The 23,220-nt window shown below is 33.7% G+C and overlaps 1 protein-coding gene across 1 annotated transcript in view; it reads left to right on the plus strand.

Annotated features, from left to right (window-relative positions):
• SYCP1 (synaptonemal complex protein 1) overlaps positions 1 to 22,997 on the plus strand; it is a 131,005-nt gene extending 108,008 nt beyond the window's left edge. The window contains 6 exon segments of the mRNA XM_017869585.1: positions 8,940 to 9,116; positions 12,315 to 12,397; positions 12,399 to 12,456; positions 22,327 to 22,366; positions 22,369 to 22,415; positions 22,509 to 22,997. Of these exon segments, the coding sequence (XP_017725074.1) occupies positions 8,940 to 9,116; positions 12,315 to 12,397; positions 12,399 to 12,456; positions 22,327 to 22,366; positions 22,369 to 22,415; positions 22,509 to 22,646 (543 nt within the window). The 3' untranslated portion in view covers positions 22,647 to 22,997.
• The last annotated feature ends 223 nt before the right edge of the window (positions 22,998 to 23,220 follow it).

Consider the following 23,220-nt stretch of genomic DNA (forward strand, 5'->3'; position numbering starts at 1 on the left):
AATTCTTTATGGTTATGGTTGTGCTTCCTGTCTCCAACTGAGAGAGACCAAAATATAAACTTAAGTGATTTTTCCTACTGATCACTTGTTATGCATTTTCTAGGCATCTTTTTCCTGGATTGCCTATTTATGTCCTCAAATCTCTTCTTACAAAATTCAGGTATATTAGTGACCTTTACTTTCATTATTATATGTTTTCATTTTCTTTCACCAATACTCTACAAGTAGTAATAGGGTGAGGAGCCACAGTGAGTGGGGTCAAATGAGCACAATTGTATATTGTGGCTCTTACTAAGCCTCACTAGTATTAGAGATTATAGCATGAGACTGTATGATTTTGTTGTTGAATGTATTTTTGCCAGTTTTTAACTACTTTTGTTTCTTTTCCTCTCTTCCTCTCTTGCTTTTTTTTGTTGTTGTTGTTGTTAGTTTAGGAGAAGGAAGATTTTGTAATCTGACTTTACCGTCTTTACCAAGAAGTTTGATTTATTGCATTTCAATTATATATACTTTAAATTTCTTATATAATTTTTCTGTTTGATCAATCATGAGCTAAAAGGAGTTAAGGGTTCTATTACTACTATCTTTCTCTTCCTTTTGAATTCTCCACTAATTTTGCCTTGTATATTTTGATGAATACTATTTGTTGTATAAAAGTTTATACTAATTCATTTTTTTTTTGGAAATAGTATACTTTATTTTTGTCTTTTTGCCCCCAAATCAGCTTTATCTGGTATTCATATTGTGACCCTCACTTTCTTATTGTATTTGTCTCCTGTGTTTTTGTCTATTTTTTATTAACCTTGATTGAATCTGTAACCCGAGAGTCTTTTTTTGACTAATAGGTTAGTTTTCCTGATTGTATTTGTTGATGTGATATGTATCAGTTTTGAATTATTCTTATGTTTCTGTAATAAACTCTATTTGGTCATAATGTATTTTTAAAATATAATGTTAGATTATGCTGGCCAATATTTTATTTAGCATTTTTATGTTGATATGCATAAGTTGAATGGTTTGTGCTTTAACTTCATTATTGTGATAAAAAACATATAACATTAAGTGCACCATCTTAACACTTTTTAAATGTACCATTCAGCAGTGTTAAGTATATTCACCTTGTGCAACAGAATTCGGTAGTTTTCCATCTTGTAAAACTAAAAGTCTATACCCATTCAACATGAGTTCCCTTTTCCTCTTCCTCCCAGTCCTTGGCATTTGTACATTCTGTTTCTGATTTTGAATACTTTATATGAGTGTAATCATATGGTATTTGTGTTTACATGACTGGCTTATTTCACTTAGCATAATGTCTTCAAGGTTTATCTATGTTGTAGTATGTAACAGGATGCCCTTTTTAAAGACTGCATAATATTCTATTATATGTATATACCATATTTTCCTTATTATTTTTCTCTTGATGGACATTTGGGTTGCTTCTACCTCTTGCTATTGTGAATAATCCTGTAATGAAAGTGAGTGTGCAACTATCTCTTTAAGATCTTGCTATGAATTCTTTGGGATATATTTCCAGAAGTGGAATTCTTGGATCATACAGCAACTGTATCATTAATTTTTTGAGAACCTCTATATTGGCCGTAGTGACTGTACCATTTGACATACCCACGCAACAGTGCATAAGGATTCTAATTTCTCCACATCAGCATTTGTTATGTCCTGTTCATTTGATAGTGGCCATCCTAGTGTGTGTAGGCATTATCTCATGTGGCTATGATTTGCATTTCTTGTATGACTAGCAATGGTGACTATTTTTAATATGCCTATTGGACATTGTATATCTTCTTTGGTGGTTTAATTATTCAAGTCTTTTGCCCATTTTTGAATTGGGTTAATAATAATTTTAATCCAACTTTTTGTTGTTGAGTTGTAGGAATTGCTTATAGATTCTAGATATTAACTCTTCATTGATTATATATTTTAATAAAGTTTTTATCATCTTATTTTTCATTACATAGTAATACTTATTTTCTTTCTTATTCTCTAAAGTGTGTGTGTGTGTGTCTTACGTTGGTTGATTTGGAAGGTGTATGTAGCCTTTTAAATTAGTTTATTGATTACCTTTATATTTTAAAATAGTGTATCTAATACTGTCTCCTGTTTCATATTCCCCTGCATATACAATTTTAGTATTTATTATTCTACATTGTCAAGATTGTTAAAAATGTATATTCTGTTATTTAACTATGATTCCTGTATCTCTTTAACTTGAGCTTTATATTTACATAGATTCAGCTCATCTTTTATATGCAACTTTTTTCCAAGTTCTCAGTTAATATAACAATCCCCACTTTACCTATAAACCAATTGGTATAGGAAACTGTTACTAGATGACCGTCTTAACTTCTAATTAAAATAGGTTGGCTTTTGGGGATTATGATAAATCATTTTTCCTGTATATTTCATTAATTTAATGGGGCCTTAATCTCTGCCTAGCAATGTGAAATTTGTTTACTATCTTGATATGGAGAGAGAGATTCAAAGTGTTCTAGTTGGTCCTTTCAACCTTAAAATCTCTTACTCTGTGGTCAGAACAAACATGGGGATTATTCCTTTTATTGAGTTTATTCAAACTATATACTTAGAATCTAAAAAAATGAGCACAAGATAGGTTTATGGTTCCATGGGCTCACGATGAGGTAGACTCTGATAAAATTCTAATTATTGCTTGACACTGATATGCTTGCACTCTGACTAGTGAAAAAAATAGTGGCATTATAGATTCCCAAGAATTAAGTTAGTTGATGTGCAATTACCCATGTCTTAATATTTTAATCCTTGGTGCATAATATAGTAGGAAGGATGTAGTATGTGTTATATTATTTCAGAACTTTTCCACTAGAGTACCAGGCTTCCTTTTTATTCAAATGGCTATAGGCTGATAAATTTATTTAGATCCAAAATTTGGTCACAAAGCTGTCATTATCTACTCTGGTTGCTCAAGTCAACCCTGTGTTTGCCAGGCCATATTACAGGCATATTTTACTTATTCAGATTAAATAGGAACCTTAGAGGTATGGCCGTCTCTTTGGTCTAAGGGAATTATTTAGCTACCACTAAAGATGCACATTCTTGTATGAGCTATTTCACACCTTGGAAACATATATTTTATTAGAACAGACTTTACCAAGATCTTCAGACCAGGAAAAGTCAGAATTGCAGAGACAGTGCAGTTGTGGGCAATGGTTTATCTCTCTGTCCTCTAGAAGCCAAGATACACATTCTGAGAGTCATTATGGTATTGCTGGTTTAGGAAATGTACTTTGTCTTAAAAGACAAGCATGCCAGCCCCTTAGAGTACACTCCAATTGTTACTATAACTGAAGATCAACCATTGCTAGATGATAGGATACATAATAAGAACAGTAGCAAATACTATTACATCAGTTTGCAGCCAGCTTCTTTCATAGTGAAGTGAGTTCTGTGGTTAGGAGCAATGCTGTGGGAGAGATAACATGGTGTATGCAAGGTATTCAGTGAGGATAGATATTGGCCTAGACATCATGGGCAAGTTTTACTGCCTAAAGTTCTGCACACTTGGAGATTTTTACTTTCTAAGACATCTAGTACTCCCCGGAGTTGTAAAAATTTTGTTCTTCAGATGGTTGTCATATTACAGGCACCCTATGTATTCATTTATGTAGGCCAGGCTTTTCTTTTATCTTACTGAGTAAATTCTATCTAGTGATATTAGCACATCACTCCTTCCGCTCTGACAACAGCTCTCCTTTCCGTTTTTATCTTGACTATACATATACCCTATTCTTCAGCAAAAGTTACGTATTATTTCCTAAGTATTGTGCTCTTTTCTGTATTTATTCATGTGATGATTTTTGCTTCTCAGTTTTTCCTTTTACCCCTCGTCTCTACTTATCCCCTGTTGAAAACTTGTTCATTATTGAAAGTCTAACTGAACTGCACCTTTTCTCAACATGCATGGAAAAATCTAATTCTACCTGTAAAGGCTCACAATATTTTAGATCTTTTTGCAACTTTTCACAGCTTAGTTACTTCTGCGTATCTCTCATTCTGTAATTTGTTCCATTAACTTTATTTTACAAATAAGAAAGCTAACATTCAGAGTTCTTTTTTTTTTTTTTTTTCTTTTTAAGAAAAAGCACAATTATTGAAATGAAACTACACGAAGCTAGGAAAGGGGCTCAAGCACCTGCTCAAGAGTGGCTGGTTACAGAGTTTTCTGGGGGTTTAAATACCCTCTAGGAGGTTTACCTTGGTTACTTGTTACATCCTATGTAAATGAACGTAGTGACGCTTCAACCAGTCTATGGTTGCATAAGGTGAGCCATCAGAGGCAAAGTAAAGTTAGCAGAGTACATATGAATGACTTGGTCTGTGACCAGTCTGATTAGTGCAGGACAGAACCAATCAGAAGGTACTTGTTCATTTTTCCCCATCACAAAACAGAAAACAAAGAGTGGGAAAGTGGGGTAGCATGCATAGGGAGTAGGCCCTGATCCCTTTTGTTACTTGGGGTTGAGAGGCTGGGGTTTGCTTTATTCAGTTCTAGGAACGTCTGTGAATCAGTCCCTTAGGTTCCCGCCCCAGACCCCTAATTCTCCTGCCTCAACAGGGAGGTTGTGGAAATATATGCAACAAGAAGAAGTTCCCATGCATCAATTACATTGCATACTGTACTGTTGTCAATAGTCCCAGATATAACATAAGTTATGGACAATGTCACTACGACTCTCCTAGAGAGTATACCATCAGAGTTTTAACAAGAACTTTCAAAGTCTAACCAGAGACGACACTAAAGAGACTGATAGAATAAAAGGAAAGATAGTCAAAACCCAAATAAATAACCACTCTGTTAGAAAGGAACTAACTTTCTTTTTCTTTTATACTTATAAGATGAGAGTTAGCATCTTCTTGTTAATACTCATTAGAAAAAGATTTGATCAAAAATATCATTTGATCATGGTGATGATTATGTTATTTGACCTTGATAATTATTTTTAATAGGAAAAACTCCAAGGAGAGGCAAAAGAAAACATAGCTAACTTTAAAGAAAAAAAGACAAGGTAAGAGGGCAATAGATTCTCATATTTTAAAATAACAAATTATTTCTAACCCCATCTACTTAGAAATTGATTTGTTTATAAAGAGGGAAAATAGCAAATAGTATATTTAAATATTTCATAGCAATTTCAATTCCGAAATTATTCTTGCTATTAATGTAATTCAATAAACATTTTAGCTAAAACTTTCAAAATTTTGTATTGGAGATTTAGAGAAAGGTTCTAATGCAGAAACAAAAAAGAAGGAAAAAGATTTCAGTTTTTTCTCCCCTACCAATTCTATTATATGTTTTTAATTAAATTATGTACTTCGTGGGTCTTAAAATTTTTTTTAATGTTAGAGGCAAAATATTTTTCATAAACAAGTCAAAACATTTAAGATTATTCGTCTAATTTGGGTTTTGAGGTGGCCCATAATAAATGACATCCTGTTTTCCTCTGTTGCCAAACGCAAACGCGAAAACAAGGAAAAAATAATATTTTATTATTGAAGACTTTATTAAAAAGTATCAATATTTTAAATACTGGAGAATGCAGTTTATATTTGAAGGCAAGAGGATCTCTTAATCTTGAACTCCCAAATTAGAAAAATTTATCTACTGTCACAAGTAGAGCTTAAATAGCATAGGTCTACCCACTCGATCGTCTGGTCTTGTAAAACTTAGGTTATAAAGGAGTAGAGCAGAATTTATGTGTAATTCTTTTAGTTCTCAAGAGGAGGAATAAGGGAGAGATTGAGCTGTATGTGACCAACTTCTCCCTTTCTTTAAATTCACCAATCACATTAAGTAATTTTTTCTCCCCTAAGGAATCAGGAAGAGGTTTGGAATGTTACCCTGGTAGTACTCCCTGCATATGGAAGGAAACATCAGTCATAGAGAAGGAGAATACCCCTCAGCTTCTAACCTAGCTGATACTATAGGATTGTTGCAGAATAATTTTGATTTAGCAAATTTTTGGTTAAAATGATTAAGAATTTTCTTTACATATAGTGATATAGTCTTCTAAGTTCCCACAGAGGTTGCTACGATTATAGTTAAACTGGAAGGAAATGACACTCAGAGTAGTTTGAGAACAGTTCATTACATTTTATTACATTTAGGTTAAAAGAGAATAAAGAAAAGATGTATTGAACCTGTGAGTGAATATTGAGTGCTTTGTATGTTTCCTACACTGTGCTAGACACTTGGAAACATTATATTTGGAGAAATTATAATCATAATAAAACTAGCCAGAATGGTTAGATATAGACTTACGGAAGTATCTAATGAATATAAGCAAATTGGTTAATCTCCAATATTGTTTTCTAAATTTAGAATGTGTTCATATTATGAAAGTTTGTATCACATTCTTATAGAGATGTTTTGATTCATGTATAATTCTATATGTTTCCATTATCAAGTGGATTAGTAATTGCCATATATTTTATCTGAGAGTCTAGATATATATGTTGGAAAATGAACCATATGTATGTTGCAAAATGAAAAAAATGATAAATGAAGAAATTTAACTAGGCTTTTTTTTACTATACTTTATTCCAACACTATTGAAACATAAGCCTTGTTAAATTTACCAAACGTTTCTGAGTTTGGACAAGTTACTTTACTTCTTCATGTTTCAATTTCCTCATCTATAAAGGGATAATAATAATACCTATTTCCTAAAGTTGTTATGAGGATTAAATTAGATGGTATTTGTAAAACATTTAAAATAGTGCTTGGCACATAGCACATGCCTTATAAACGTTTGTTTGAAAAATACAGCAGAGAAATTTGTGAATTTTCTGTTTACATGCATAACTATGAATGTTACATCCTTCCAAAAAAGACTACCAGGGAAATGTCAAATTCCAGATATGGCCACAAGGTGGTGCAGTGACCTTAAATTGTCATTCTATTTGTAGGGAGGAACAATTTGTCCATGAAAGCAGTTACATTTTGGAGGTTCCAAAGTTTACCCCTGATGAATCCAGACAGCAGTAAAAAAAAGTGCTTTCATCAAAATGTTGTCATCAACTATGATATATAAATATGTAGGGAAAAGGATACAGAAATGCAACTCTGAAAAAATTCATACTTGCTGGAGAAAGGATTATGAAATGACAGATCACTAGTACTGGGCAGGAAAGATATAAGCCATCTCATTTAGCCCCTTGATTTATAGATGAATAAATTTAAGCTTGGAGATACTTGAAGATTTACTTAAATAATCTGGAAACATAGGAAAGATCTAGGAGAAAAGACCATGTTATGTACTTGGCTCCTAGTTCAATGATTTTTGTATAGTACATATAGTTGCCTCTTTATCATATACCCTAATTTAAATGCACTGAAAGTTTAGCCACCATGCTTTCAAATTTTGTCCTTGTAGTCCCTTTGTGTGTGTGTGTGCTCTATTGTTTCTTTCATATGAGTAATTGCCACAATTGTATTCGTGGAGATGGTGGTGACCAAAGAAAGTGGTGAAATAGAAAGTGATGAGCATGAGTTTCATTTTCATGTAGAATCCCACTAAAGCAACTATTACCAGCTTTTACTGGAAAGCTAGGTCAGGTACTAAAAGAAGCTGTATACAAAGGTAGAGTGAAAGAGAACTGAGGAAATAGAGTTGAAAAAAGTGTCAAGTATTTCGAGTAAACTTGCAATTTATTTATTTAGATTTAAAGCAAATAGCCATTTTCTCAGTTTTTTTCCCTGAAAATTTGTCTCATTTTTTACTTTCATAATTATTCTCCTTGCTTTTGGAGGCAAAGTAGGCTGGTGGATAGGAAAAGACTGATATTTTATAGGTGAAAAGAAGTATCAATGTATGAAAGAGAATGAATGAAAATTAGAATAGATTTCCTTTTGACTTTTAGGCTATTGTAATGAACCATAGATTAGGGCTTTTGCCACTAGGAGTACAGATTTTTTATTTTTTAAAGCGAATCCTCAACTTTTGGTCAGAGAGTTGAGATATCTTATTTGTTTTCATTTTTAAAAATTTAACTTTATTTTAAGTTCAGGGGTACATGTACAGATTTATTATATAGGTAAACATCTGTCATGGGGGTTTGTTGTACAGATTATTTTATCACCCAGGTATTAAGACTATACCCGTTAGTTATTTTTCCTGATCCTCTTCCTCCTCCCATCCTGCATGCTCTGATAGGCCCCAGTTTGTGTTGTTGTCTCCCTCTATGTGTCCATGTGTTCTCATGATTTAGCTCCCACTTATAAATGAGCCCATGTGGTATTTGGCTTTCTGTTCCTTCATTAGTTTGCTGAGAATAACAACCTCTAAGATATCTTATTTTTTTTTTTTTTTTTTTTTTTTTTTTTTTTTTTTGAGACGGGAGTCTCGCCTGCTCACCCAGGCTGCGAGTGCAGGGCCGGATCTCAGCTCACTGCAAGCTCCAGCCCTCCCCGGGGTTTACGGGCCATTCTCCTGCCTCAGCCTCCCGAGTAGCTGCCCGGCGACTACTGGCCGCCCGGCCACCATCACCCAGCTGCAGTTTTTTGCTATTTTTTAGCCTATGGAGACGGGGTTTCACGAGTGTTAGGCCAGGGATGGGTCTCGATCTCCTGACCTCGCTGATCCGCCCGTCTCGGCCTCCCAAAGTGCTGAGATTACAGGCTTGAGCCACCGCGCCCGGCCTATCTTATTTGTTTTCATAGAGGCTCTGTGAAGACAGGCAGGGGCAGATAACATTTGCATCTTAAATGGGCAAGCGACAAAGGAGATAACTGTAATTTATTCAAACTTATCTAGTCAATGATAAATTTGGGGATAAATTTGCATATTTCATTGTTAATTCTACTAGTTGCTGCACTTTAATTAAAGAAATAAATAATTAAAATGACATTTAGTGATGGTTTTATTCACTCTTGTTGTTCAATGCAGAAAACCCAGACATCTTTATTGGAAACACCTGAAATTTACTGGAAATTTGATTCTAAAGCAGTTCCTTCACAAACTATATCTCGAAATTTCCCATCAGTTGATCATGGCAAATCGAAAGATAAAAGAGACTATCTGTGGACATCTGCCAAAAATACTTTATCTACACCATTACCAAAGGTTTGTGTCTAAACTTTCCAAGTTAGTAGTAATTTTTTAATAAATAAAGTTCTGTTATCACCATATACCTGGCGTGACGCACACATATATAACTAGTTTCTTGAAAGTTTCAATTTTTTTGTGGTATCAGCATGAAATGTAAAGACAAGATCTTGCTGTGTTGCCTAGGATGGTCTTGAACTCCTGGCCTTAACTGATCCTCCTGTCTTGGTCTTCCAAAGTATTGGGATTATAGGTGTGAGTTACTGTGCCTGGCCTTCGATATGAAATTGTTTCTTTTTTTTCTATCACTGTCCACAACTTAATGTCATCATGGGCAAATTTCATAACTTACTAGTTATTTATCAGTGTTTAAGGCCCTGACACAGGAAATCTGATTCTGACCTGACATTTTATAGCACCACCACAGTTACTAGTTCCATTTGCTGTTTACCCCACATCATCTTGCATCTGTAGTCCTTAGCAGTCATCTTGGAGCAGATGCCTCTAGCAAAGTGGCCCAATTCTGGATGTCTTCCATACATCCACTTAATCCATGGGGAATTCATACAACTTTGCCATGCTAAATGGCAGTGCAGATGCTCTACCTTTGATCTCTCTTTCCTCTCTCTCGTTTCCTTTTCCTCTCCTCAGCTAGATACAAAGACAGACAAATTTGCTGCCTAGGTTCGTATCTAACTGGGGAATGAGATGCCAGTCTTTCTTCCTTGGAAGCACTCCTAGTATTCTTTATAAAGATGCTCTTGGAGTTCCTGCCTCACTTGTCTTGGGAGTTGAAAGGAAAAGGATCTCAATTGTCTCCATCCCACTAAGCTTAAATGTCATGCCTTTTCCTTCTCAGTTTCTCAGGTGTGTTTGATGGTGTCTGCAAGTCTCTGAGACTTTGTTTTTCTTCATTATTTTTTTCTATTCCATATCAGTTGAATTATATTCAGGCTGATAGATTTTTCTTCTGCTTGCCCAAATCTGCTATTAAGCCCTTCTAGTAAATTTTCATTTCAGCTATTCCATTTTTTAATTCCAGAATTTCTATCTGGTTCTTTTTATAATTTGTTTCTCTTTATTGATATTCCATTTAGTGAGATGTTGTTTTCATGCTTTTCTTCATTTCTTTAGATATAATTTTCTTTAACTCTTTGAATATATTTAAAATAGCTGACTTTAAAGCTTTGTCTAGTAAGTCCAATGTCAAGGCTTCCTCAGGGACAGTTTCTATTGTCTGTTCTTTTCCTTTTCTATTTGGGCCATACTTTCTTCTTTCTTTGCATGTCTCATAATTTTTGTTTAAAACTGGACATTTAAAATATAACAACTCTGGAAATCAGATTCTCTCTTATTCCCATTATTTGTTGTTGCTCCTTGTTGTACTTATTGTTTGTTTTGTAACTTTTCTAGACTAATTCTGTAAAGTTTGTATTTTTTGTTGTGAGTGCCACTAAAGGCTCTCCTTGATTAGCTTAGTTTTTAGCTAATGTTTGGACAGAAATTTCTTTAAATGCCTAGAATCAATAAATTTCCCAATGTTTGTCAAAAGTCTCTATTATCTGTGTGTAAGGGCATGCCTTCAACACTCAGCCAGGTAGTTGACAACTCTGCCTTAGCTTCCCATTCTTGCTTGTACAGAATCTCAAGATTAGCCCGTGGTGAAAACTTAGGGCCTTTTCAGGACTTTCTTGAGCCTGTAGATAGCCTTACACATATGTATGGCACTCTATATTTCCAGGAATATGTCAGAGCTTTTCAAAGTCCCCATGGGTTTTTCATTTCCTAGCTTTTCTTTTAAAGTTTTTGGTAAGTCTTTTGTTTGTCCCAACTATTCATCACTGCTTCATGTTGCTGCAAAGTTAAAATGCTTGTTGTTATTTTTGACAAATTCTACCCCCTACTTCACATACACACACACCAAGGAGAAGGCATTTTTTCACTAGTGAGCGCTCAGGTTGAATGTAATCAGCCATCAGCCTTTAAGTGGGATCTTGCAGAGACCCACCAGACAAATCAAATAATGACAATTCTTTGGGAATAAAGCTTTGAAAGAGCTTCAATTCTGTTCTGTTCTGTCTGGTGGCTGCCAGGCTGCACCAGGAATGTGGGCTGTTATTCTTTAAGGATAACATAGAGCTAGAACAGGGGATGGGACTGGGGAAGTTAAGACACCACAAAGTTTGGGGTTCCTAAAGAGGTTCAACCATTTTATTTTATTTTTTTAAAGAATAAGCGCTCTCCAGGTGGCTGCAAGCCTTTGGTTAATTTCCAGAGTTCTGGAAAAAAACTGATTCTGACAAGTTTTTACCAGTATTTTTATGTTTTTTTATGGAGGAGTGAATTTTAGAGCTCATTACTCTGCCATTTTTGCTGATGTCTCTGACCTTAACTTTTTTTGTTTGTTTGCTTTGTTTTTGTCTTTTTTGTCAGGCTTTTGCTCTGTGTCCTGGGCTGGGTTACAGTGACATGATCATGGCCCACTGCTACCTTGAACTACTGGCTCAAGCAATTCTCCTGCTTCAGCCTCCTGAGTAGCTGAGACTATAGAGATGGGCCACCATACCTGGCTGTGTCTTTTTAATTAAAAAATATTTTAGAGCTGGGGCCTTGCTATGTTGCTCAGATTAGTCTTGAACTGGCCTCAAGCAATCTTCCTGCCTTGGTCTTTCAAAGTGTTGGGATTACAGGCATGGGCCACTGTGCTTGGCTTTTGACCTTACTTTTAAAAGATACTTTTACAAATTATAAAAATTAGAATGTGAAACATTGACTAATGTGAATCACTTTACCAATATAAAAATAAGCAAGCATATTTTCTTACAAAGTAATAAGGAGTTTTGTGGAGTGAGAAAAGCTCACTCAGTTATTTTTTGAGATCATGATTAGAAATATTAAGGCCCCTAAGATTGTTGATTGCTGAATCTGAAGTGTATCTGTCTCTCTGTTTCACTCTTTCTCTTTCTTATTTTCTTCAGCAAGTTAAAGGAAGGGCAAAGAAAGTCTACCATTATAAAATTTTTGAAGAAAGACAACTTACGGTATCAAAAACATCTGATTTAATTCTTACTCAAAATTTTTGCCTCATATACTTGCCAATAATAATGGAAGTTTCTGATTGCTAAGGACTCAAATTGCCTTAAAATTATTTGTGAAATCCTTTATTAATAAAGCATATTTTGATATGATAATATATTGTTTTTTATTTTTGGATAGGCATATACAGTGAAGACACCAACAAAACCAAAACTACAGCAAAGAGAAAACCTGAATATACCCATTGAAGAAAGTAATAAAAGAGAAAATGGCCTTTGAATTTGATATTAATTCAGATAGTTCAGAAACTACTGATCTTTTGGTAAAAATTTTACAAATAATATTTAGTATTTATTTATATTACTTATTTGTATACAATTTTCCTTGATATACATGTATAATATATTTACATAGTACCTACCATTGCAATACTGATATACAGTGGAGCTCTGCTAAAATGCAGATCCTTGTGCTTTTGCAGCATTTTAGAGAAATTAGGGTTCAAATAATTTCCCTGTAAATTTCAGAAAACCTGACACTTTGAAAATACTTGATATAGCACAATGGGCATATGATATGATTAATCATTGTCTTGTTTTCCAGCAGAATGTCATAAAGGAGTTCTTACTATATTTTTAAAAAGAGAGATTGAGTGAATATTTTACTGTAGCCAAATCTGTTATTTAGGCATCCCCTCTATTTTGCGTATTATACATGCTCATTTTACATCACTGGTTGATATTTATATCAAGGTATTTGTTGACGACTATAACATTTCCATCACTCTAAAGAAGTTAATGTATTAAGGACAACATGTTTAAGCAAACTACTTCCTCTAGCACTTTGTATCCCTAATTACTCCCATTCACATATACCACTATTTTCTGAAGGCATAATAATGGTTTATTGAGAATAATTAAGCTTAGATTCATTTAATTTTTTTAAAAAAGGTAAACCATACCAGAGTAAATGGAGCAGTGCACCAAAAATTCTTAATGACAAAATCCCAGTTAAATTCATTTGTTTTGTTATTCTCATTTATAACTAGAAGATCCTTCAAGCTTTTCTGCTGCTTTGGGACCCTCTATTTTCATTTTCTTCTGGAATAATGAGTAATTGAAGTCTTAAAACCCTAATTATTGAAGTTAACTTACAGAGTCCCTACTTCAGAACCACTTTGTTTTATAGATAATGATTAGCATCTTAACAGTTAAAACTGTGAACCAGGTACTATTGTAAACACTTTATACAATGAAGATTACTTTAATTATTTCTTATAACAATTCCAGCCTTTAGAAATACAGTTGGCTTTCTGTATTCACAGGTTCTACATGTGTGTATTCAACCAACTACAGGCCAAAAATATTTGAAAAAAATAAAAAATAAAAATTCAATAGAAAATAATATAAATAAGAAAGGAATACAACATAACTATTTACATAGTGTTTACATTGTATGGGGTATTATAAGTAACCTAGAGATGATTAAAGTATATAGGAGAAAGTACATAGGTTACATGCAAATATTATATCATTTTATATAAACATCCACACATTTTGGTATGCATGGAGGCATCCTGGATCCAATCCCCCATGGATACTAAAAGATCACAGTATATACTGTTCTTTCCAGTTTACAGATGAGGAAACTGAGTCACCCAAGTATTTTTTTCAAGATCACATAGTAAGACATGGAGCCAAAATTTGAACACAGTCTGGCTTCATAGCCTATGTAAGGCATTGCAAATAATAACTGCCAATTCAAACTGTAGTCCAGATATATAAAAATGTAATGAGAATTAGAAAGAAAATAAGCTTTAGAATTGAACATTCTAGGGTTGTAATCCCTGCTATTATTCTAGCAGTTTGAGTTTAGGCCAATTTCCTAGCTGATCTGAGATTCAGAATAATTCAACATGATTTCATTTCATTTCTAAAAGGAGCATCACAAACTTGCAACACAATAAACATATTACAGTATTATAGAATTGCACACAATTGTTCAAACTAGTCTAAAAACACATTTCACAATGAGTTTCGTGGTTATAATTATTATATGAACCTATTAGTCATTTTGTAATTTTCTTAGCTCATGTAGTTAAATTTTGAACATTCAAATTATAAAATTAAGATTTAAAATGGGTTGTTGAGCATGACCTCAGGAAGATGGTGGAGTAGGAGGTGCCAGGAATCCATCTCTCTACATAGACAACAAATTATTGGCAGAAACTGTCTGAAGTAACTATTTTGTAAATATGCAGTGTTATTTGAATGTTTATAGCTTCCAGGGGAAAAGTCAGCTGGTAAATTGCGGTTAATTTACGTTGATTTCAGCCTAAAGTATGGTAGCAGCTACCAGTCTCTCCAGCCTACAGTCCTGTGTCAGGAAACCATGCTCGTGTTCCTTGAGTGACTTGCTGGTGCCAGAGGGGGCAATAGGACTTGGCCTTCAAACATCAGGGTTCAGTGTTTCAACCCCTACTGACTGAAGCAACTTCCAGGAATTTACACGAAGCATATCTTTTTTTTTTTGTTTTCCTTTCTTCTTTTCCATCTTTACCCTTTGGGAAGCCAGGCGTTTAAAGATTAGGATATTCAAAACAAAGCAAAAGGAATAGCTGCTGCACATGTTCAAGGAAAGAGGCTTAAAAAGACTAGAGAAGACCATAAGCTTTTATCTCAGGCTGATCCCTGGCACAGAGAGACTTTCAACTGTAAGACAAAAGAAAACAGAATTCAAACAAAAGTAAGAAATCTTGGGGAAGAGGGAAAATCTTATTTTCAGAGTTACCAAAGTATAATATTCAAATGTCCAGTTTTCAACAACAAGGGCCAGGCACAATAGCTCATGCCTTTAATTTCACCATTTTGGGAGGCCAAGGTAGGAAGATTTCTTGAGGCCAAGAGTTTGAGACTAAGTTGGACAACAGTAAGACCCTCTCTATACAAAAATTTAAAAAATTAGCCAGGTGTGGTGGCACATGGCCTGTAGTCTAACTACACAGGAGGCTGAGGTGGAAGGATCACTTGAGCCCAGGAGTTCAAGGTTATAGTCAGCTATGATCATGTCACTGCACTCCAGCCTAGGTGACAGAGTGAGACCCTGTCTCTAAAAATTTTTTAAACCAAAAAAAAACAATAGTAACAAATCATAAGGCATACAAATAAATAGGAAAATATGATCCATTCAAAGGAACAAAACAAACCAACAGAAATTATCCTTGAGGAAGCTCAGACACTGGACTTACTAGACAAAGACTTCAAAACAACTGTCTTAAAGTAGCTCATATTGCTAAAGGAAGACATGGACAAAGACAAAAAAACAAAACAGAACAAAACAAAACTCTGTGTATGAATAAAATGAGAATATTGATAGAGAGTTAGAAATTGTAAAAAGAACCAGAAAAAAACTCTGGAACTGAAAGTACAATAACTGAAATGAGAAACCCACTAGAGGGATTTAAAAGCAGATTTGAGTAAGTAGAAAAAAGAATTGGTGAACGTAAAGGTAGACAATTGAAGTTACTGAGTCTGATAAAGGGCAAAAAAAAAAAAAAAAAAAAAAGAAAAGAAAAGTGAACAGAGCCTCAGAGTCTTGTAGGACACCATCATCTGGGCCAATATATACATTGTAGGAGTTCCACAGGGAGAAGAGGGAGAAGAGGGGTTGGGTTAGATACATACATACACACACACACACACACACACACACACACACACAGAGAGAGTTATATGAAGAAATAAATGCTAAAAACTTTCCAAATTTTGATGAAAGACATGATTATACAAATCCACGCAGCTCAACAAACCCCAGTAGGCCCACATCAAGATATTTTATAATCAAACCGTGGGGAGAAAAAGTGAATCTTGAAAGCAAGAGAGATGCAACTCATTACATGCAAGTTTTTCTCAACAAACTTATCAGCTGATTTCTCATCAGAAATGTTAGAGGCCAGAAGACAGCAAATTTATATATTCAAAGTGCAAAAGACCAAAATTATCAACTGAGAATTTTATATCCAGCAAAACTGTCATTCAAAATGAAGTAGAAATTAAGATATTTCCAGATAAACAAAAGCCAAAAGAGTCTGTTATCACTAAACCTGCTCTTCAAAAAGTACTAAAGGGAAACCATCAGATGGAAAGGCTGTTAGACAGTGAAACTGTATGAATAAATAAATATCTCTAGTAAAGGTAAATACATGGGTAATTTATAAAAGCTAGTATTGTTATTTTGGTTTGTAACTTCAGTTTTTATTTTCTATATGATTTTAAAGACAAATGCGTATAAATGGTTAATCTATGTTACTAGGCACACAATGTATAAAGATGTAGTTTGTGTCATCAATAACAGAACAGGGGCTGGGCACAGTGGCTCACACCTGTAAACCCAGCATTTTGGGAGGCTGAGGCAGGTGGAAGTTTGAGACCAGTCTGGGTAACACAATGAGACCCTGTCTCTACAAAAAATATGAAAGTTGGTCAGGCATAGTGGTGCACACCTGTAGACCCAGGTACTTGGGAGGCTGAGGTGGGAGGATCATTTGAGCTGGGAGGTCAGGGACGCAGTGAGCCATAATCACACCACTGCCCTCCAGCCTGAGTGACAGAATGAGATCCTGCCAAAAAACAAAACCAAAATCAAAACAAAACAAACAAACAAAAAAACCCCATAAACAAAACAGGGAAGATGGAGCTGTGTAGGAACAGAGCTTTTATAGGCTATTGAAGTCAAGTTGGTATAAATTTGAATTAAATTCTTATAACATTAGAAACTTAAATGTAATCTCCATGGTAACTACAATGAAATTATATAATATACACAAAAGAAATGAGAATGGAATCAGAATGTTTAAGTACAAAAATCACCTAAACAGAAAATAAGTCAGTAATGGAGAAAATGAGGAACAAAACCCTATAAGACATATTGAAAAAAAATGGCAAAATCCAGAGCTGTGTCCTTCCTTACAGATCATTACTTTAAATGTAAATAGATTATACTCTCCTATCAAAAGATATAGATTGGCAGACTATATTTTAAAAACATGATACAACTATATGCTGTTTTCAAGACACTCATTTTAGATCCAAAGCCACTAGTTGATTAAACGTGAAAGAATGGAAAAAGATATTCTGTGCATATAGTAACCAAAAAATAGCTGAAGTGTCTATACTACTATCAGACACAATAGACTTTAAATTAAAAAGTGCAAGAGACACAAAGGACATTATATAATAATTAAAAGTTTAATATAGCAAGAAGATATGACAATTTTAAACATGTCCATGCCTAATAACAGACCTTCTAAATATATGAAGCAAAACTTCGTAGAATCGAAGGGAGAAATAGACAGTTCTACAATAATTGTTGGACACTTCAGTAACCCACTTTCAATAATGAATAGAACAACCAGACAGAAGATAAGGAAATAGAGGACTTGAACAACACAATAAGCTAATTAGGTCTGACAGACATGTATAGAACATTCTACCAAACAACAACAGCACACATATTCTTTTCGGGGGCACATGAGACATTCCCCAGGATAGATCATATGTTAGGTCACAAATCTCAATAGGTTTTAAATGATAGACATTACACAAGATATCTTCTTTGACCACAATGGGATGCAGTTAGAAATCAATAAGATAAGGAAAACTGGAATATTTACATATTTGTGGAAATTAAACAACACACTTTTAGCCAACCAGTGGGTCAAAGAAGAAATCACAAGGGACATTAGAAAATGCTTAGAAATTAATGAAAAGGACAACACATTATACCTAAACTTATAGGATACAGCAAAAACAGTGCTCAGAGGGGAATTTATAGTTATAAGTGTCTACATTAAGAAAGATCTCAAATCAGTAACCTAACTTTATACCTTAATAAAGAACTAGAAAAAAAGAGCAAACTAAACTCAGACCTAGTAGATTGAGGGAAATAATAAAGATTAGAACAGAGATAAGTTAGAGAATAGAAAACAATAAAGTCAGTGAAACCAAAAGTAGCTGGTTCTTTGAAAAGATCAACAAAATAGGCACACCTTTAGCCAGAGAGAGAGAGAGTAAAATTAAAAATGAAAGTGGGGATACTACTGACCTTTCAGAGATAAAATAAATCAAAAGACAATACTATAAATAATTGTATGCCAATAAATTAGATAACCCAGAAGAAATGGAAATATTCCTTATAACCCACAAATTCCTTAGATGAACTCAAAAAGAAATAGAAAATCTCGATAGACCTATAACAAGTAAAGAGTTTAAATTGGTAATCAAAAACCTCAACAAAGAAAAGTTCTGGACTAGTTGGCTTCACTGATAAATTCTACCAAATATTTAAAGAATTAACACTAGAGCTTCTGGATAGCTGATCACAGGGAGGTTCCTGCAGGGTGGCACACCCAAGGAGGGCATGAAAGCACCATGCACCTTCCCCCATATCTTGCCCTACACATCTCTTTATCTGCATCCCTTGCATGCAGATAATATTAGTAACCACCTCACAGACTTTGTGAGAATAAGCTAAATAATGCTTATAAAATGTTTAACAGATCATCTGGCACAGAGCAAATGATCCATTAATATTAAAATTGTGATTATTATTATTGGAAGTTTGAATCCAAATACACTGATAGAGGAGTATACATTGGTAAAACTTTTCAGAATAAAAATTTGACATATATGTTGAGACCTTAAAAATAATTAACATCAATTCTTCTTAAATTCTTCCAAAAAGTTCAAGAGGGAACACCTCCTGATTCATTTTATGAGGCCAGCATTAATTACCCTGATATCAAAGCAGATAAAGACACCACAAGAAAAGAAAATTACAGACCAATATCTCTTATGAATTAGATGCAAAACTACTCAACAAAATATTGGCAAATCAAATTCAATAGCATATTAAAAATTATTTGCCATGGTCAAGTGGAGTTTATCCCTGGAATGCCAGGGTGGTTCAACATAAGAAAAGAAAGCAATGTAATAAACCACATTAATAGAGCAAAGGAGAAAATAGCCATATCATCATCCTGATGCAAAAAAAGGTACCTGACAAAATCCAACACTTCATGGTAGAAAACCTCTCAGAAAATTAGGAATAGAGGGAAAATTCCTCACTATGACAAGGGTATCTATGGAAATCCCCAGCTAACATCATACTCAGTGTTGAAAGACTGAAAGACTTACCCCCTAAGATTAAGAATAGGCAAGGTGTCCACTTTCACTGCTGCTATTCAACATTGTGCTGTAAATTCTAACTAGAGACACTCTAAAAGAAAAAGCAGTAAAAGGCATTCAGATAGAAGGGAAGAGGTAAAACTGCCTCTCTTTACAGATGACGTGATCCTATGCATAGAAAATTGCAAAGACTCTTTAAGAAAGCTATTAGAGCTAATAAATAAATTAGGTACAATAAAGTAGGGTACAATGTCAACATACAAAATTGATTATGTTTTATATACCAGCAATGAACAATCCAAAATGAAATTAAGAAAGCAATTCTATTCACAATAACATCTAAAAGAATTTCAATACTTAGGAACAAATCTAACCAAGGAAGTGAAAGACTTGCACACTGAAAATTACAAAACACTGGTGAGAGAAATTTTGAAAAACCTAAATAAATGGAAAGACATCCTATGTTTATGGATAGAAAGACTAAATATTGTTAAGACGTCGGTAGTACCCAAATCTCCAGATTCAATGCAATTTCTATAAAAATTCCAACAACTTTTTTGCAGAAATGGAAAAAATACTCAAATTAATATGGAATTGCAAAGGGCCCCAAATGGCTAAAACAATCTTGAAAAATAAGGATAAAGTTGGAGGACTCACAGTTCCCAACTTTGAAACTTACTACAAAGCTAGTGATTAAAACAGCATAGTACAAGTATAAGGTCAGACATGTATAAGGTCAGACATACAGACCAATGGAATAGAACAGAGAGCCTAGAGATAAACCCTCACATATACAGTCAGTTGATTTTTGAAAAGAGTGCCAAGACTCTTGGGGAAAGAACAATTTTTTCAACATGTGGTGCTGGGAAAACTAACTGTCCGCATGTAAAAAGAATTAAGTTGGACTCTTACTTTATATCATATAAAAATGACTCAAAATGGATGAAAGACCTAAACTTAAGAGCTACAACTCTAAAACAGTAGAAGAAAACACTGTCGAAATCTTCATGACATTGGATTTGGCAGCAACTTTTATGGATGACATTGAAAGAACAGGTAATGAAAGAAAAAAAGATAAATTGGACTGCATCAAAATTAAGAACTGTTGTGAATTAAAGGAGACTATCAAGAAAGTGAAAAGACAAGGTAAATAATGAGAGGAAATATTTAAAAATCATATATATGACAAGGGATTGATATCTAGGATATATAAAGAACTCCCACAATTCAACAACCACAAAAAGACCCAAATGAAAATGGGGAGAAAAGATTTGAATAGCCATTTCTCCAAAGATGAAACATAAAAGGCCTATAAACACATGAAAAGATGAATGCTACAAAGAGTCATGAGGACAGATGATAAGGTTTTGTTGTTTTAAATTGGATTAACTTATTAATAATTTTAATATGGAGATTCATGATGAATAATCAATTACCCTGCCACTAAGTAAAATTGTAATGATAGTTTAACAATATGATTTTAAAGATAATTTATCTTGTTTAAGTTGGTCACTTGGTACACACTGATTCTGAGTATATCTGTAAAGATAGCTCTATGACTTATTTATTGAATTCTGTTGAAATCTTAGATTTATAAAACTCTGTTTGAAATTCCTCATCCACGAAGCCTCTGAAGTTTTTGTTAAATGTGGCTTTAATGAGCATGAAAAAATTGTGTGAACTGACTGCTTACATGACTAAATTGTGTTTCATATTCATTAAGAGAATGGATTCTGGAGCCAGATTACCTGAATTTGAATTTCCTTCCACCTCTTCCTAGCTATATAATCTAGGGTGCATTACTTAATATTTGTGTGCCTGAGTTTCCTCACCTGTAAAATGGGGATAATAGTATACCTACTTTATAAAATTGTTATAAAGATTAAAAGGAACTGAAATATGCAAAGTAATTAAAATAAAGACTGGCACTAGAAAGTACTAAATAAGTGTTAGCTATCATTATTTGGGAGAATTACAATAATTGTAAATTAAGTAACATTATAATTATAATTTTTATTTGTTATTTTGGTATAATACACATAAAACTTACCATCTTAACCATTTTTAATTATATAGTTCAGTGTTATTAAATACATTTGTAATGTTGTGTAACCATCACCACCATCCATCTCCATAACTCTTCATTACAACTAAAACCTTCTACCATTAAACAATAACTCTTCATTCCACCTTCCCCCAGCCCCTGGCAGCCACCATTTTACTTTCTGTCTCTATGATTTTCCTTATGCTAAGTATCTCATATAAGTGGAATCATACAGGATTTGTTCTTTTGTGACTAGTTTTTTTTTTCATTTAGCACAATGTCCTCAAGGTTTTTCTATGTTGTAGCATATATCAGAATTTTCTTCCTTTTTGAGGCTGAATAATATTCCATTGTATGTAAACACCACATTTTGCTTATTTATTCATCCATGGATGGATACTTGGGTTGCTTCCATGTTTTCACTATTGTGAATAATGCTGCTATGAACATGGTTGTACAATTATCTCTTCAAGACTCTGCTTTCAATTCTATTGAGTACATATCCAGAAGTGGAATTGCTGGATCATAGATAATATTATAATTTTTTATAGAATTATAAATACTTGTTATAAGTTATAAGTGTGAGTTTGAATAAACAGGGTCAGGGAAGGAGGACAAGATGGTATTATCAAGACTCTGAAACTGAAATAGAAATCAGTAGAGAAGTGCTACTCACTACACATGTCTTGTATTTCACATAGCCTTTCAGTAATATAGTTAATAGAATAAAAATCTAGGTCATTTCTTGGCCCATTGATTTATTTTGTTATTGTTTTCTTTGTTTGGTCTTCTTTCTTCTCTCTATAATCTTCTTTCTCTTTCCTCCTCCCTTTGCCCTTCTCCCTTCTTCATCCTTCCTCTTTCCACTCTTTGTTCTCCTCACATGTGATATGTTGACAAAATGTTAATAATATAATATTAATGATGGTAACCCCAACATCATATTTTTTAATTTTTCTTCAAGAGCATGGTTTCAGAAGAAGAGACATTGAAAACACTATATAGGAAAATAACCCACCAGCTTCTCATCTTTGTGTCAAAACACCAAAAAAGGTAGCTTTTAAATTTTATTCTAGAGCAAATTTCAAAAGCTGCACTTAAAAAAATTAAACATGTTATGATTTTTAAATTTTATTTTGTATTCAGGCCCCTTCATCTCTAACAACCCCTGGATCTACACTGAAGATTGGAGCTATAAGAAAAATGCGGGAGGACCGTTGGGCTGTAATTGCTAAAATGGATAGGAAAAAAAAACTAAAAGAAGCAGAAAAGTTATTTGTTTAATTTCAGAGAATCAGTGTAGTTAAGGAGCCTAATAACATGAAACTTATAGTTAATGTTTTCTTCTTATTTGCCAGAGCCAAATTTTTTCTGGAAGTTGAGACTTTTAAAAAATATTTGCGTGAATGATTTGTGTTTCTTTATATTTTTAGCCTAAATGTTAACTACATATTGTCTGAAAACCTCATTATATTCAGATAATTAGATGATTATATTTTGTTGTTACTTTTTCTTGTATTCATGAAAACTGTTTTTACTAAGTTTTCAAATTTGTAAAGTTAGCATTTGAATGCTAGGAATGCATTATTGAGGGTCATTCTTTATTCTTTACTATTAAAATATTTTGGATGCAAATAAGTGCTTCTTATTGATTCTGTTAGGTCGTATAAACAGCTCATCATTGTAAATTAAAGGTAATATTATTCATTTTAAAGTCTTGAGAGCATTGTAGTGGAGTTTTGTACTTTTGAGGCAGCTTTGACTTTTTTATTTTATGAAATTGAGAAATAGCTTTTAGTGGCAGGAAAAAGTGGCTATACCAGTATGACTTCCTGAAATATTTCATTTATACAACATT

Source organism: Rhinopithecus bieti, unplaced genomic scaffold (genome assembly GCF_001698545.2).
Source record: "Rhinopithecus bieti isolate Rb0 unplaced genomic scaffold, ASM169854v2 scaffold_3040, whole genome shotgun sequence".
Lineage (NCBI taxonomy): Eukaryota > Metazoa > Chordata > Mammalia > Primates > Cercopithecidae > Rhinopithecus > Rhinopithecus bieti.